This window comes from Lucilia sericata, unplaced genomic scaffold, assembly GCF_015586225.1.
Source record: "Lucilia sericata isolate MDLA Ls3-8-SP2 unplaced genomic scaffold, ASM1558622v1 Contig000345F_arrow, whole genome shotgun sequence".
NCBI classification, from domain to species: Eukaryota; Metazoa; Arthropoda; class Insecta; order Diptera; family Calliphoridae; genus Lucilia; species Lucilia sericata.
In genome coordinates, this window is record NW_023994365.1 from 261,646 (window position 1) to 277,500 (window position 15,855).

General features: G+C 32.0%; 1 protein-coding gene and 1 non-coding gene across 10 annotated transcripts in view; both read left to right on the plus strand.

Annotated features, from left to right (window-relative positions):
* The window catches only part of LOC119603885 (extended synaptotagmin-2-A), an 82,229-nt gene that overhangs the window by 62,339 nt on the left and 4,035 nt on the right, over positions 1-15,855 (plus strand). For 5 of the 9 annotated variants that reach the window (XM_037956156.1, XM_037956160.1, XM_037956157.1 and 2 more), the window contains 8 exons: positions 4,546-4,996; positions 5,059-5,100; positions 7,303-7,854; positions 7,913-8,083; positions 8,825-8,922; positions 14,882-14,930; positions 14,994-15,605; positions 15,669-15,855. The exon at positions 15,669-15,855 is cut by the window's right edge and continues 338 nt beyond it. In XM_037956156.1, the coding sequence (XP_037812084.1) occupies positions 4,546-4,996; positions 5,059-5,100; positions 7,303-7,854; positions 7,913-8,083; positions 8,825-8,922; positions 14,882-14,930; positions 14,994-15,605; positions 15,669-15,855 (2,162 nt within the window). Of the gene's footprint in view, positions 1-4,545; positions 4,997-5,058; positions 5,101-7,302; positions 7,855-7,912; positions 8,084-8,482; positions 8,569-8,824; positions 8,923-11,958; positions 12,045-14,881; positions 14,931-14,993; positions 15,606-15,668 lie in introns of all 9 variants that reach the window. The other 4 variants (XM_037956162.1, XM_037956158.1, XM_037956163.1 and 1 more) reach the window with 2 other exon arrangements.
* LOC119603895 lies at positions 14,547-14,653 on the plus strand. Its single transcript, XR_005231446.1, has one exon. It is a non-coding gene; the product is annotated as a U6 spliceosomal RNA (small nuclear RNA).

Consider the following 15,855-nt stretch of genomic DNA (forward strand, 5'->3'; position numbering starts at 1 on the left):
GTCTATAGTCCAGTCTATAGTCTAGTCTATAGTCCAGTCTATAGTCCAGTCTATAGTCCAGTCTATAGTCTAGTCTATAGTCCAGTCTATATTCCAGTCTATAGTCCAGTCTATAGTCCAGTCTATAGTCTAGTCTATAGTCTAGTGTATAGTCTAGTCTAGTCTATAGTCTAGTCTATAGTCTAGTCTATAGTCTAGTCGATAGTCTAGTCTATAGTCTAGTCGATAGTCTAGTCTATAGTCTAGTCGATAGTCTAGTCTATAGTCTAGTCTATAGTCTAGTCTATAGTCTAGTCTATAGTCTAGTCTATAGTCTAGTCTATAGTCTAGTCTATAGTCTAGTCTATAGTCTAGTCTATAGTCTAGTCTATAGTCTAGTCTATAGTCTAGTCTATAGTCTAGTCTATAGTCTAGTCTATAGTCTAGTCTATAGTCTAGTCTATAGTCTAGTCTATAGTCTAGTCTATAGTCTAGTCTATAGTCTAGTCTATAGTCTAGTCTATAGTCTAGTCTATAGTCTAGTCTATAGTCTAGTCTATAGTCTAGTCTATCTAGTCTATAGTCTAGTCTATAGTCTAGTCTATAGTCTAGTCTATAGTCTAGTCTATAGTCTAGTCTATAGTCTAGTCTATAGTCTAGTCTATAGTCTAGTCTATAGTCTAGTCTATAGTCTAGTCTATAGTCTAGTCTATAGTCTAGTCTATAGTCTAGTCTATAGTCTAGTCTATAGTCTAGTCTATAGTCTAGTCTATAGTCTAGTCTATAGTCTAGTCTATAGTCTAGTCTATAGTCTAGTCTATAGTCTAGTCTATAGTCTAGTCTATAGTCTAGTCTATAGTCTAGTCTATAGTCTAGTCTATAGTCTAGTCTATAGTCTAGTCTATAGTCTAGTCTATAGTCTAGTCTATAGTCTAGTCTATAGTCTAGTCTATAGTCTAGTCTATAGTCTAGTCTATAGTCTAGTCTATAGTCTAGTCTATAGTCTAGTCTAAAGTCTAGTCTATAGTCTAGTCTATAGTCTAGTCTATAGTCTAGTCTATAGTCTAGTCTATAATCTAGTCTATAGTCTAGTCTATAGTCTAGTCTATAGTCTAGTCTAGTCTATAGTCTAGTCTATAGTCTAGTCTATAGTCTAGTCTAGTCTATAGTCTAGTCTAGTCTAGTCTAGTCTAGTCTAGTCTATAGTCTAGTCTAGTCTAGTCTAGTCTATGTCTATAGTCTAGTCTATAGTCTAGTCTAGTCTATAGTCTAGTCTATAGTCTAGTCTATAGTCTAGTCTATAGTCTAGTCTATAGTCTAGTCTATAGTCTAGTCTATAGTCTAGTCTATAGTCTAGTCTATAGTCTAGTCTATAGTCTAGTCTATAGTCTAGTCTATAGTCTAGTCTATAGTCTAGTCTATAGTCTAGTCTATAGTCTAGTCTATAGTCTAGTCTATGGTCTAGTCTATAGTCTAGTCTAGTCTATAGTCTAGTCTATAGTCTAGTAGTCTATAGTCTATAATCTAGTCTATAGTCTAGTCTATAGTCTAGTCTATAGTCTAGTCTATAGTCTAGTCTATAGTCTAGTCTATAGTCTAGTCTATAGTCTAGTCTATAGTCTAGTCTATAGTCTAGTCTATAGTCTAGTCTATAGTCTAGTCTATAGTCTAGTCTATAGTCTAGTCTATAGTCTAGTCTATAGTCTAGTCTATAGTCTAGTCTATAGTCTAGTCTATAGTCTAGTCTATAGTCTAGTCTATAGTCTAGTCTATAGTCTAGTCTAGTCTAGTCTATAGTCTAGTCTATAGTCTAGTCTATAGTCTAGTCTATAGTCTAGTCTATAGTCTAGTCTATAGTCTAGTCTATAGTCTAGTCTATAGTCTAGTCTATAGTCTAGTGTATAGTCTAGTCTATAGTCTAGTCTATAGTCTAGGCTATAGTCTAGGCTATAGTCTCGTATATAGTCTAATCTATGATGAAGTCTATGGTCTAATCTATCGCTTAGTCTATAGTCCAATCTATTGTCTAGTATATAGTCTAATCTATAAGATAATCTGTAGTCTCGACTATATTCTAGTATATAGTGTTAAACATAGTCGTGACTATAATCTGATCTATGTATGTCTCGTCTATAGTTTGATCTGTAGACTTGAATGTAGTCTATTCTGTTGTTTGCATTATATATAGTTTGCTATATAGTCTCGATTTTATTCTGGTTTATACTTTGTAGATACTATAAGTCTATAGTCTGGTATATAACCAAACTATAATTTTGACTATAGTCTAAGTTGTTCTATATAATTTCTTCTTTAATATGTTTTGAGAGAAGTTTTTTTTACTGATGGAAATATAAATTAATAATTTTCATAAACTTTATGGATCTTGTGATAAGAGCAGGGAATTTTTTTAGTAGTTTTTGTCATTAATAAATAAAAATGTTATTTTTTTGAGCAATATGGTAGTTATGGTACATAATTTTTCCTAAAAAATAAGAAAAATTATTTAATGACAAACAGCTTAATAATATGAACACTGTACATTTGTTACAGATATTGTAGGCCCTTATTCTAAAAATATTCTAAAAATCTTTGTGTATTTAATTCTGAGTATTAATATTCTCAAGGGTTTCACGCTTAATCACTGCAGTGTAGTTTTATTATTTTTCAAAATAAACACTTCTTATCCTCCTCAGTGTAACAGTATTTTTAACCTTGAACCATTAAACAAAAAGCAAAATCTGTGTCAATAAACTTTATATAGAAAAAGTACTATTATTTTTTTCCAAACAATATCATGCGGCGTATATAAAAATGCCCATCTATGACATCATTTTAAATAATACTACCAAGTTCGTGATTTTTTTATTTATAGGTTTTCTATGGACATTATGAATAATAAAGCCATAAAGAAAAATGCAATAATAAAACATCTGTGGTTATAGAAAAACAAAATAATAAAGAAATTAAAATCTTAAGTGGAGAATGAATGAATTTTATATCCTTTAGAGGTTTATTTAAAACAGATGTCGCTTTAAGAATTACACTAAATTTTAGGAAATAATTATCGTAATTTTTTTGTTAAAATTTACCAAACTAAAGAAAATTTTGTAATTAAAAAAATCACAAAATTTTTCTCTAATTTCGAGCTTCACTTTTGGCTCTAAAACCTAAATTTAAAATTTATCGTAAATTTTCTCTCTTATAATTAGTAATTGTTAAAACCAGTTTTATCATCACTAACGACAAATAATTTTTCTCTAATTTCGATTTTTCTTATATCGTAAAAATTTTACGTTTCAAAATTTATCGTAAATATTTTTCATTTTAATACTCATAAATTGATAAAAGTTTTTATATTTTTGCTTTTACAACATTTTTCTCTAATTTCGATTTTTCTTATATCGTAAAAATTATATGTTTTTCACTTTATCGTAAATATATTTTCTATAAATACTCACATATTTGCAAAACTTTTTATATATTTGCCATTAAAATATTTTTCTCTAATTTCGACTTTTCTTATATCGTAAAAATTTTACGTTGCAAAATTTATCGTAAATATTTGTCCCACCAACACTTACATATTTATACAATTTTTTATATTTTTGCTTTTACAGCATTTTTCTCTAATTTCGATTTTTCTTATATCGTAAAAATGTTACTGTTTTCATAATAAAAATTTAAATTTTAACTAAAAATTTTAAATTTTAAAGTTATCGTAAATATTTTTCTATAGAGATATCATTTCTTTAAAAAGTTATTAATGTAACTAGAATAAACAATTTTTAATCTAATTTTGATTTTTAATATATCGTAAAAATTTTACGTTCTTAAATTTATCGTAAATATTTTTCTCACTAACACTTACATATTTATAAAAGTTTTTATATTTTTGCTTTTACAACATTTTTCTCTAATTTCGATTTTTCTTATATTGTAAAAATTTTACGTTCCTAAATTTATCGTAAATATTTTTCTACGTTATACTTACATATTTATAAAAGTTTTCTTATTTATGTTATAAGAACATTTTGTTCTAATTTCGATTTTTCTTTTAAGGTAAAAATTCCTTTACAACAATTTCTATATAACAAAAAACTTAAAATATTACTCTTCCATTGTATAGAATCTGAAATATAAACAATACATTTATTTTAAAACAAGCATAACATTAAATCGATTAGCATCTATCTGTATATATTTTGCAACTTGTTCATATATATTATACACATATTTTCAATTTATATACCAGACCCAAATACTAAAATCTCCATTCTCTACTCATTAGCATTAAATATTTATTTTTTTTTTAAATTTCTTAAGAAAACTAAAAAACAACAACAATACTAGAAAAATAACAGTCAATTTACTAATAAAATATGAATCATCTTGTGGTGGCTTTGGAGAGCACAATAATAATTTTATTTAGCGCGGCTTTGGAAAAGCAAGCAAACAATTAAAACGAATCATATAAAAAAAAGTAATTTTATTTATAAACAATTATTAAGCTAATTACTTATACACCAAACATTCTTATCAACAAAATTCTTTTGTATTTAATTACAGTGACTTTGAAGAATCTCCCCAACCGGCGGAAACCGAACCGCTTTTAACTACACAAACCCCTTTGGCCGAACTAAGTGAAGTGCCACCAGATCCCGAAGATTTCTACGCTGAAGAAGAAGAAAACTTAACAGCTGTGGCAAACAAATCGAATGATATGGCTGCCGCTAGCAAAGAATTGTCCAATGATGTGGCACCAAAACCTTCAACTGCCGAGGACAGTATATTTGCTGTTCTTTATACGGTCGCCAAGAAGGTCGCCATAGTTGGTTCGATTTATGCTGTCGGCTATATGGGTTGGTCGGTGGCATGGCTTATTGCTCCTGTAATATTGTCAGTGGCTCGCGATCGTTTCCGTAAGACAACGGAACATAAACGTAATATTGCCAAGGCTTCGGCTATGGCTTCGGAAAAGGAGGTGATATTGGCGAGAATTGATGAGTTGCCTGCGTGGGTTAGTAGTTGTCAATCAAAAATTTAATAATTTGAATTGAATTCAATATCTTTATATTTTAGGTTTATTTCCCCGATGTCGAACGCTGTGAATGGGTTAATAAGGTAAATATAGTTCAAGTACACTTCTAGTTCAGTTCTAGTTCAGTTCTAGTTCAGTTCTAGCTCAGTTCTAGTTCAGTTCTAGTTCAGTTCTAGTTCAGTTCTACTTCAGTTCTAGTTCTGTTCTAGTTCTGTTCTAGTTCAGTTCTAGTTCAGTTCTAGTTCAGTTCTAGTTCAGTTCTAGTTCAGTTCTAGTTCAGTTCTAGTTCAGTTCTAGTTCAGTTCTAGTTCAGTTCTAGTTCAGTTCTAGTTCAGTTCTAGTTCAGTTCTAGTTCAGTTCTAGTTCAGTTCTAGTTCAGTTCTAGTTCAGTTCTAGTTCAGTTCTAGTTCAGTTCTAGTTCAGTTCTAGTTCAGTTCTAGTTCAGTTCTAGTTCAGTTCTAGTTCAGTTCTAGTTCAGTTCTAGTTCTGTTCTAGTTCTGTTCTAGTTCAGTTCTAGTTCAGTTCTAGTTCAGTTCTAGTTCAGTTCTAGTTCAGTTCTAGTTCAGTTCTAGTTCAGTTCTAGTTCAGTTCTAGTTCAGTTCTAGTTCAGTTCTAGTTCAGTTCTAGTTCAGTTCTAGTTCAGTTCTAGTTCAGTTCTAGTTCAGTTCTAGTTCAGTTCTAGTTCAGTTCTAGTTCAGTTCTAGTTCAGTTCTAGTTCAGTTCTAGTTCAGTTCTAGTTCAGTTCTAGTTCAGTTCTAGTTCAGTTCTAGTTCAGTTCTAGTTCAGTTCTAGTTCAGTTCTAGTTCAGTTCTAGTTCTGTTCTAGTTCTGTTCTAGTTCAGTTCTAGTTCAGTTCTAGTTCAGTTCTAGTTCAGTTCTAGTTCAGTTCTAGTTCAGTTCTAGTTCAGTTCTAGTTCAGTTCTAGTTCAGTTCTAGTTCAGTTCTAGTTCAGTTCTAGTTCAGTTCTAGTTCAGTTCTAGTTCAGTTCTAGTTCAGTTCTAGTTCAGTTCTAGTTCAGTTCTAGTTCAGTTCTAGTTCAGTTCTAGTTCAGTTCTAGTTCAGTTCTAGTTCAGTTCTAGTTCAGTTCTAGTTCAGTTCTAGTTCAGTTCTAGTTCAGTTCTAGTTCAGTTCTAGTTCAGTTCTAGTTCAGTTCTAGTTCAGTTCTAGTTCAGTTCTAGTTCAGTTCTAGTTCAGTTCTAGTTCAGTTCTAGTTCAGTTCTAGTTCTAGTTCAGTTCTAGTTCAGTTCTAGTTCAGTTCTAGTTCAGTTCTAGTTCAGTTCTAGTTCAGTTCTAGTTCAGTTCTAGTTCAGTTCTAGTTCAGTTCTAGTTCAGTTCTAGTTCAGTTCTAGTTCAGTTCTAGTTCAGTTCTAGTTCAGTTCTAGTTCAGTTCTAGTTCAGTTCTAGTTCAGTTCTAGTTCAGTTCTAGTTCAGTTCTAGTTCAGTTCTAGTTCAGTTCTAGTTCAGTTCTAGTTCAGTTCTAGTTCAGTTCAGTTCTAGTTCAGTTCTAGTTCAGTTCTAGTTCAGTTCTAGTTCAGTTCTAGTTCAGTTCTAGTTCAGTTCTAGTTCAGTTCTAGTTCAGTTCTAGTTCAGTTCTAGTTCAGTTCTAGTTCAGTTCTAGTTCAGTTCTAGTTCAGTTCTAGTTCAGTTCTAGTTCAGTTCTAGTTCAGTTCTAGTTCAGTTCTAGTTCAGTTCTAGTTCAGTTCTAGTTCAGTTCTAGTTCAGTTCTAGTTCAGTTCTAGTTCAGTTCTAGTTCAGTTCTAGTTCAGTTCTAGTTCAGTTCTAGTTCAGTTCTAGTTCAGTTCTAGTTCAGTTCTAGTTCAGTTCTAGTTCAGTTCTAGTTCAGTTCTAGTTCAGTTCTAGTTCAGTTCTAGTTCAGTTCTAGTTCAGTTCTAGTTCAGTTCTAGTTCAGTTCTAGTTCAGTTCTAGTTCAGTTCTAGTTCAGTTCTAGTTCAGTTCTAGTTCAGTTCTAGTTCAGTTCTAGTTCAGTTCTAGTTCAGTTCTAGTTCAGTTCTAGTTCAGTTCTAGTTCAGTTCTAGTTCAGTTCTAGTTCAGTTCTAGTTCAGTTCTAGTTCAGTTCTAGTTCAGTTCTAGTTTAGTTCAGTTCTAGTTCAGTTCTAGTTCAGTTCTAATTCAGTTCTAGTTCATTTCTAGTTCAGTTCTAGTTCAGTTCTAATTCAGTTCTAATTCAGTTCTAATTCAGTTCTAATTCAGTTCTAATTCAGTTCTAGTTCTGTTCTAGTTCAAAAACTAGAAAAAAAATTATGTATTAAAATTTCAATTTTTCAGATCCTCAAACAACTTTGGCCCAATGCCAACCATTTCGCTCGCACTCTAGTCAAGGAAACAATTGAACCGGCTGTTGCCGAATCTTTGTCACAATATAAAATGAACGGCTTCCGTTTCGATCGCATCATTTTGGGTACCATACCACCACGCATCGGCGGTGTTAAGGTCTACGATAAAAATGTCGGACGTAATGAGATTATCATGGATTTAGATCTCTTCTATGCCAGTGACTGTGATATTAATTTCTATTTGGGTAGTATGAAGGGTGGCATTAAAGATTTCCAAATTCATGGTTGGGTAAGAGTGGTGATGAAACCTTTGATACGCAGTATGCCTTTGGTAGGCGGTTTGCAGATATTCTTTTTAAATAATCCCAATATTGATTTCAATCTGGTGGGTGTTATTGATTTTATGGATATGCCGGGTTTGAGTGATTTACTGCGTAGAATTATTGTAGAGCAAATAGGAAATATAATGGTATTACCCAATAAGTTGCCCATAACATTGAGTGATGAGGTGCCAGCGGTGGCATTGAAAATGCCAGAACCAGAGGTGAGTAGGGGAAAATTATATTATAAGGAATGATTTTTTGATAATTTTTCTTAAACAGGGCATTTTGCGCATACATGTGGTGGAGGCTAAGGATTTAATGAAGAAGGATATAGGCATGTTGGGCAAGGGTAAATCTGATCCTTATGCCATTATCAATGTGGGTTCCCAAGAATTCAAAACCCAAATTATTGACAACAATGTTAATCCCAAATGGGATTATTGGTGTGAGGTATGTAGTGTTGTTGTTCTGGTATAATAAAATATTTCAATTTATGTTGGTTTCCTAATTGGATTTTGAAATATTTTTTTATATAATTTTCTAAATTATGTTTGTTCTTTTCTGTTACAAAAGCTAAGCACAGTTTTTTGGAATCTTTAATTGTTTTAAAATTTTTTAAAATTCTGAAATATCTTTGCATGATTTTGATTTCTTAATGAAAAGTTTCTTCTTATCTTATGTATATGTTTTTTCGTTTCAAATTTCATTTCTTTTTAATTTTTCAACATTTTTTCACTACTTTTAAAACTCAAAACAAAAAAATTCAAACAAAATCTATACTCTCCCCTAAACATATTAAATATGATACCACTTGATCACTGAAATGAAACAAAATTTTGAAAACTAAAGGCAAAAATATTTGTTGAAATGGGTCAAACTGTTGAATTTAGTCTATTCGATGCTGATGATTCGAAAAAAGATGAACCTTTGGGCAGGTAAGTTTATAAACAGCCAACACACACACACTCAACATTAAAAAGTTTTAAATTTATTAGGGAATTTAGTCAAGAAATGTCTCAGTATTTAGTTGAAGAAAATCGAAAGTTATTTTTTTTAAATATAAGTTGGGAGTTTGGAAACATTTTGTAACTAACAACAATTGCCTGCTGCTGCCTACTAATTTGATTTGATTATTTGAATGTTAGAATGAAGCTATGTGGTAACTAAATTAAATTTTGAAAATTTCTCTAGGCCATTGTTAACTCACCTATAGGTCAAGAGGTGGTATTTCATTTATGGGATTCAGATTTATCGGATTATGGTATACAAAAAGATGATCCATTGGGCAGGTGGTGTATGACATGAATTGAAAAATACTAATACCAAAAATCTAGCATGTTTAACATTGTTTCTAACTCAAATTGAAAAAATCCTAATCTAATATAACGAACTATTCAAAACCCTTTTTAAATGCATGTTTTAGTTTATAGAAAACTCAAACTAACTTAAACTCTCTTCTAGTCCTCACTGTCACCCAGGCATGGAAAAGTTAAAATTTGAAATAGTACTAAATTATAACAAAAACAATACTTTTTAGGTTTCAAAGTACTATAAACTAGACTATAGACTAAACAATAGACTAGACTATAGACTAGATTATAGACTAGACTATAGACTAGACTATAGACTAGACTATAGACTAGACTATAGACGAGACTATAGGCTAGACTATAGACTAGACTATAGACGAGACTATAGACTAGACTACTATAGACTATACTATAGACTAGACTATAGACTAGACTATAGACTAGACTATAGACTAGACTATAGACTAGACTATAGACTAGACTATAGACTAGACCTATAGACTAGACTATAGACTAGACTATAGACAGACTATAGACTAGACTATAGACTAGACTATAGACTAGACTATAGACTAGACTATAGACTAGACTATAGACTAGACTATAGACTAGACTATAGACTAGACTATAGACTAGACTATAGACTAGACTATAGACTAGACTATAGACTAGACTATAGACTAGACTATAGACTAGACTATAGACTAGACTATAGACTAGACTATAGACTAGACTATAGACTAGACTATAGACTAGACTATAGACTAGACTATAGACTAGACTATAGACTAGACTATAGACAGACTATAGACTAGACTATAGACTAGACTATAGACTAGACTATAGACTAGACTATAGACTAGACTATAGACCTAGACTATAGACTAGACTATAGACTAGACTATAGACTAGACTATAGACTAGACTATAGACTAGACTATAGACTAGACTATAGACTAGACTATAGACTGACTATAGACTAGACTATAGACTAGACTATAGACTAGACTTAGACTAGACTATAGACTAGACTATAGACTAGACTATAGACTAGACTATAAACTAGACTATAGACTAGACCTATAGACTAGACTATAGACTAGACTATAGACTAGACCTATAGACCTAGACTATAGACTGACTAGAACTAGACTATAGACTAGACTTAGACTAGACTATAGACTAGAACTATAGACTAGACTATAGACTAGACTATAGACTAGACTATAGACTAGACTATAGACTAGACATAGACTAGACTATAGACTAGACTATAGACTAGACTATAGACTAGACTATAGACTAGACTATAGACTAGACTATAGACTAGACTATAGACTAGACTATAGACTAGACTATAGACTAGACTATAGACTAGACTATAGACTAACTATAGACTAGACTATAGACTAGACTATAGACTAGACTATAGACTAGACTATAGACTAGACTATAGACTAGACTATAGACTAGACTATAGACTAGACTATAGACTAGACTATAGACTAGACTATAGACTAGACTATAGACTAGACTATAGACTAGACTATAGACTAGACTATAGACTAGACTATAGACTAGACTATAGACTAGACTATAGACTAGACTATAGACTAGACTATAGACTAGACTATAGACTAGACTATAGACTAGACTATAGACTAGACTATAGACTAGACTATAGACTAGACTATAGACTAGACTATAGACTAGACTATAGACTAGACTATAGACTAGACTATAGACTAGACTATAGACTAGACTATAGACTAGACTATAGACTAGACTATAGACTAGACTATAGACTAGACTATAGACTAGACTATAGACTAGACTATAGACTAGACTATAGACTAGACTAGACTAGACTATAGACTAGACTATAGACTAGACTATAGACTAGACTATAGACTAGACTATAGACTAGACTATAGACTAGACTATAGACTAGACTATAGACTAGACTATAGACTAGACTATGACTAGACTATAGACTAGACTATGACTACTAGAGATTAGACTAGACTATAGCTAGTCTATAGACTAGACTATAGCTAGTCTATGACTAGACTATAGACTAGACTATTGACTAGGCTATAGACTAGACTATTGACTAGGCTATAGACTAGACTATTGACTAGGCTATAGACTAGACTATTGACTTGACTATAGATTAGACTAGACTATAGCTAGTCTATAGACTAGACTATAGACTAGACTATTGACTAGATTATAGACTAGACTATTGACTAGACTATAGACTAGACTATTGACTAGACTATAGACTAGACTATTGACTAGATTATAGACTAGACTATAGACTAGACTATTGACTAGACTATGGACTAGACTATAGACTAGACTATGTACTAGACTATAGACTACACTGTAGACTATACAACAGACTAGACTATTAACTAGACTACAGTCAAGACTATGGACTAGACTATAGACAAGACTGTGTACTGGAATATAGACTGACTACTATGTGGACTACTTACCAAAAGTGTATAAATTAGAAAAACTACTGAATACTAAAAAAAAAAATTGTAAAGTACTGAATTTTCCATGCCTGCTATCTACTATATTTCTAACTCTTTTTTAACCTAATTAAGTAAGTAGTAGTTTATAGTTTTATATAAAAATCCTCATTAATTGTCTATCACTCTCTGTTGCTATGGTGTCTATCTGTGACTTATTGTCCTGCTCACTGCCTAGCATGTTCATTAAAATATGTCTTTCTCTCTCTCTGTTTTGCAACTCCATTCAAAAGCACTCTTTGTTAAATGTCATAATTGTCTGTCAAATTTTCCATTAATTGGTTCTCAAATCTGCACTCTTAATATCTCGGAAAAATAAAGCATCTCTTTATAATTGTTAATTGACTAATTGAAATTTATGTCAAAAAATTATTTCTACGTTTAAATGTTATTGTCTTTTTCAATGCGCTTACCTCTGTGTGCAATCATTTAAAAAAAAAATTTTGAAAAAAAACTCACCTTGTTAAAAAAAAAGGCTGTGGTGGAAGTTACGCAACTTACTGTCATCAGTTTTCGTTTATATGACTGGGATCGCACTGGTGATGATGAATCTTTAGGAAGGTGGGAGTTTTTATTGAAACATCTTATATTTTAGAAAATTTTAAGTAGTTTTATGTTCTTTTCTAATTTTTAAGTTTTAGTAGAAACAATATTGAATGTTTTTAGTTATCAATCTATTTAGCATAGTTTTACTTAGTATTTATACTTTTCAAATGAAATCTCATTTTGTCTTTATAATTTTATTTGTCTAACGAAAAGAAATGTCTTTTGTTAAAGCATTGATTATTAAATTTAATCGAACTATTGTGGGTCTCAAAATTCTTTAAAGTTGCTACATATAATTGAATTCTCAAAATTTCCTTCCAATTAACTTCGATCACAGGTGAATTAAACCAAGTACACTTTCTGCAAATGATCGTTGGTTGGAAGGACAGTCTAAGAGGGATTCTATATTGGCACTTAGTTTTCTGATTCTTTTGAACTCCTCAAAATGTTAATATATTTAGTTTAATTCGGCAGATGGATATCATTTATCGGTCGAAGTTTATTTTTCATCCCTTGTCCCTTGTCCTTGTCCCTTGCTATCCAACTGAAATCATGTCACGAAAAGTCGTAATTAAATGTTCTGTGAAAGGATTGGTCAATTATAGTTTTGTTAGTACCACTTGGTTCAATTTTAAATAGTGGTACTTCCTAGACAGAAATTGAGGGAATACCGATTTCGGAAAAAATTTCTTCCTTGTGTAGGCTATAGACTTGTCTCTTGTCTAGTCTACAGACTAGTCTCATGTCTAGTCTATACACTAGACTCTTGTCTAGTCTATAGACTAGTCTCTTGTCTAGTCTATAGACTAGTCTCTTGTATAGTCTATATACTAGTCTCTTGTCTAGTCTATAGACTAGTCTCTTGCATAGTCTATAGACTAGTCTCTTGTATAGTCTATAGATTAGTCTCTTGTCTAGTCTACAGACTAGTCTAGTCTATAGACCAGTCTCTTGTCTAGTCTATAGACCATTCTCTTGTCTAGTCTATAGACTAGTTTTTTGTCAAGTCTATAGACAAGTCTCTTGTCTAGTCTATAGACAAGTCTAGTCTATGGACTAGTCTCTTGTCTAGTCTCTTGTATAGTCTATGGACTAGTATTTTGTCTTTTGTCTGATCTATAGATTAGTCTTTTGTCTAGTCTATAGAATACTCTCTTGTCTAGTCTACAGTCTAGTCTCTTGTCCAGTCTATAGACTAGTCTCTTGTCAAGTCTATAGACAAGTCTCTTGTCAAGTCTATAGACTAGTCTCTTGTCTAGTCTATAGACTGCTTCTTATATAGTCTATAGAGTAGTCTCTTGTATAGTCTGTAGAATAGTCTCTTATCTAGCCTTTAGACTAGTCTCTTGTCTAGTCTATAGACTGCTTCTTATATAGTCTATAGAGTAGTCTCTTGTATAGTCTGTAGAATAGTCTCTTATCTAGCCTTTAGACTAGTCTCTTGTCTAGTCTATAGACTGGTCTCTTATCTAGTCTATAGAGAAGTCTCTTGTCTATTCTATAGATTAGTCTTTTGTCTAGTCTATGGACTAGTCTCTTGTCTATTCTATAGACTATTCTCTTGTCATTTCTTTAGACTTGTCTCTTGTCTAGTCTATAGACTTGTCTCTTGTCTAGTCTATAGACAAGTCTCTTGTCTAGTCTATAGGCAAGTCTCTTGTCTAGTCTATAGACTAGTCTCTTATATAGTCTATAGACTAGAGTCTTGTATATTCTATAGACTAGTCTCTTATCTAGTCTTTAGACTAGTCTCTTGTCTAGTCTATAGATAAGTCTTTTGTGTAGTCTAAAGATTAATCTTTTGTCTAGTCAATAGACTATTCTCCTGTCTTTTCTTTCTTAGTCTAAAGAATAGTCTATTGTCTAGTCTTTAGACTAGTCGACTGTCTAGTCAGTAGACTAGTGTATCTGTGATTTGTTGTCCTACTAGACTAGTCTATTGTCTACTCTATAGACTAGTCTAGTGTCTACTCTATAGACTACTCTATAAACTATTCTATTGTCTAATTTATAGACTAGTCCCTATTCTATGCTATAGACCAATCTCTTGACTAGGTTGTGAACTATTCAGTTGTCCAGTTTTTTGTCTAGTCTAATACATAATACATACATACAACAGTTATGTACATATATTGCTGATTCTACGGAATAAAAAAGTCGGATTGAAATGGTTTTGTTCGACTTTTATCATTTTGAATTCCCAGAAAATAAGTCTTCCTTACTTAGTATAATCTGTCCAAGGCAATCCAGTAAAAAATCAATTTCCTTCATAAATTTGATGGCTTACTAATTTTCAAAAAGAGATTTGTTATAGAGAATATTATTACTCTCAAGTCTAATCATCCCCTTAGTCAAGTAAATTATAAGGGACATAGTTAGTTATCTGTCGCATACATTTATTTTCTACCTGGAAAACTGTTGAATTCTTTCAGTCAATACGTTTTTCTGCCTTATAATTCCCATAATCTTTTTCCTTTAAACATTAGATATAAATAGTAAGTTAATCATTTAAACTTCGTTCTTGCTACGGCAGAACATATACTAAAATTGGAACGATACAGAGAAGATTAGCATGGCCCCTGCGCAAGGATGACACGCAAAATCGTGAAGCGTTCCACATTTTTTTTATAATTTATTCAAACAATTGGCTAACATTGTTATCAATTAAACATAACATCAATTTTACTAACTCTATTAATTAATTAATAACTAACAAATTAGAGACATTTTTAGAAAAGTTTCAAAGAGTTTTGTTTTTAATTTTAGTTACAGTTATGTTAAACAATTTTGTTTTTAATCTAAAATCTATTAAAAAATAAAAATTAATATATTTTATTAAAACACTTTTACAGAGCTTCAGTCGAAATTATCAATGCCGTTAAGAGAGGTGTAGTGGACACGGTGAGTTGTGTAATTAAAATAATTAATAGGATTCAAATTAATTAAATTTTTCTTTTGTTTTAGTGGTTAACTTTGGAGGATGCCAAACATGGTCTATTGCATGTTCGCCTGCAATGGTATAAACTTACCGCAGATCCTTCCGACTTACAAGCCGCTCTCTTAGAAACCCAACTACTTAGAGTTTCCTCTATGAGTACTGCCTTATTGACTGTCTTCATTGACTCTTGCAAGAATCTGAAACAGGCTCGTGTTCACTCTAAACCCGATCCCTATTTGGTCGCCAGTGTGGGTAAACAGAAACAACAGACCGCCATGATTATGCGTGATGATTCGCCCGTATGGGAACAAGGTTTTACTTTCTTGGTGGGCAATCCTGATAATGACACTTTACAAATTAGAATTTATGATCAAAAAACTGGCTCGGAAATTGGTCAGTATGGTTATGTTATAGCTTCGCTAATGAATAAGGAAAGAATGGAATTGGTATCACAACCTTTCCAAATACAAAAATCGGGACCGGAATCTAAACTGATAATGTCTTTGTCTTTAAGAATATTGAAAAAGGCCGAGGTAATAGAAGATCCAGACAATCCCGAGCCCTCATTACCACAATTATCGCGTACTACTTCTGTTATAAGTAAAACTCCCAGTATACAAGAGAAAACCTCACCCAAGGTATAATTACATTTTTTACTTATTCTCTAAAACAGATTTTGTTAAACATTTTTTCTCCCATAGGACTTACAATCTCAATCTAGTCGCATTTCTTCTACCGAATCTCCTTTAACCGAAGAAGAAGAGTCCAATCTTAAAGTCTCCACTTCTGCCAATCTACAATCGATTACACCACCCCGCAGTCCCAAACCTTTTACGGCCGCTTTAATAGGCGGTGATTCGGTTCTAACTCATCGTGTACCCGATTTAA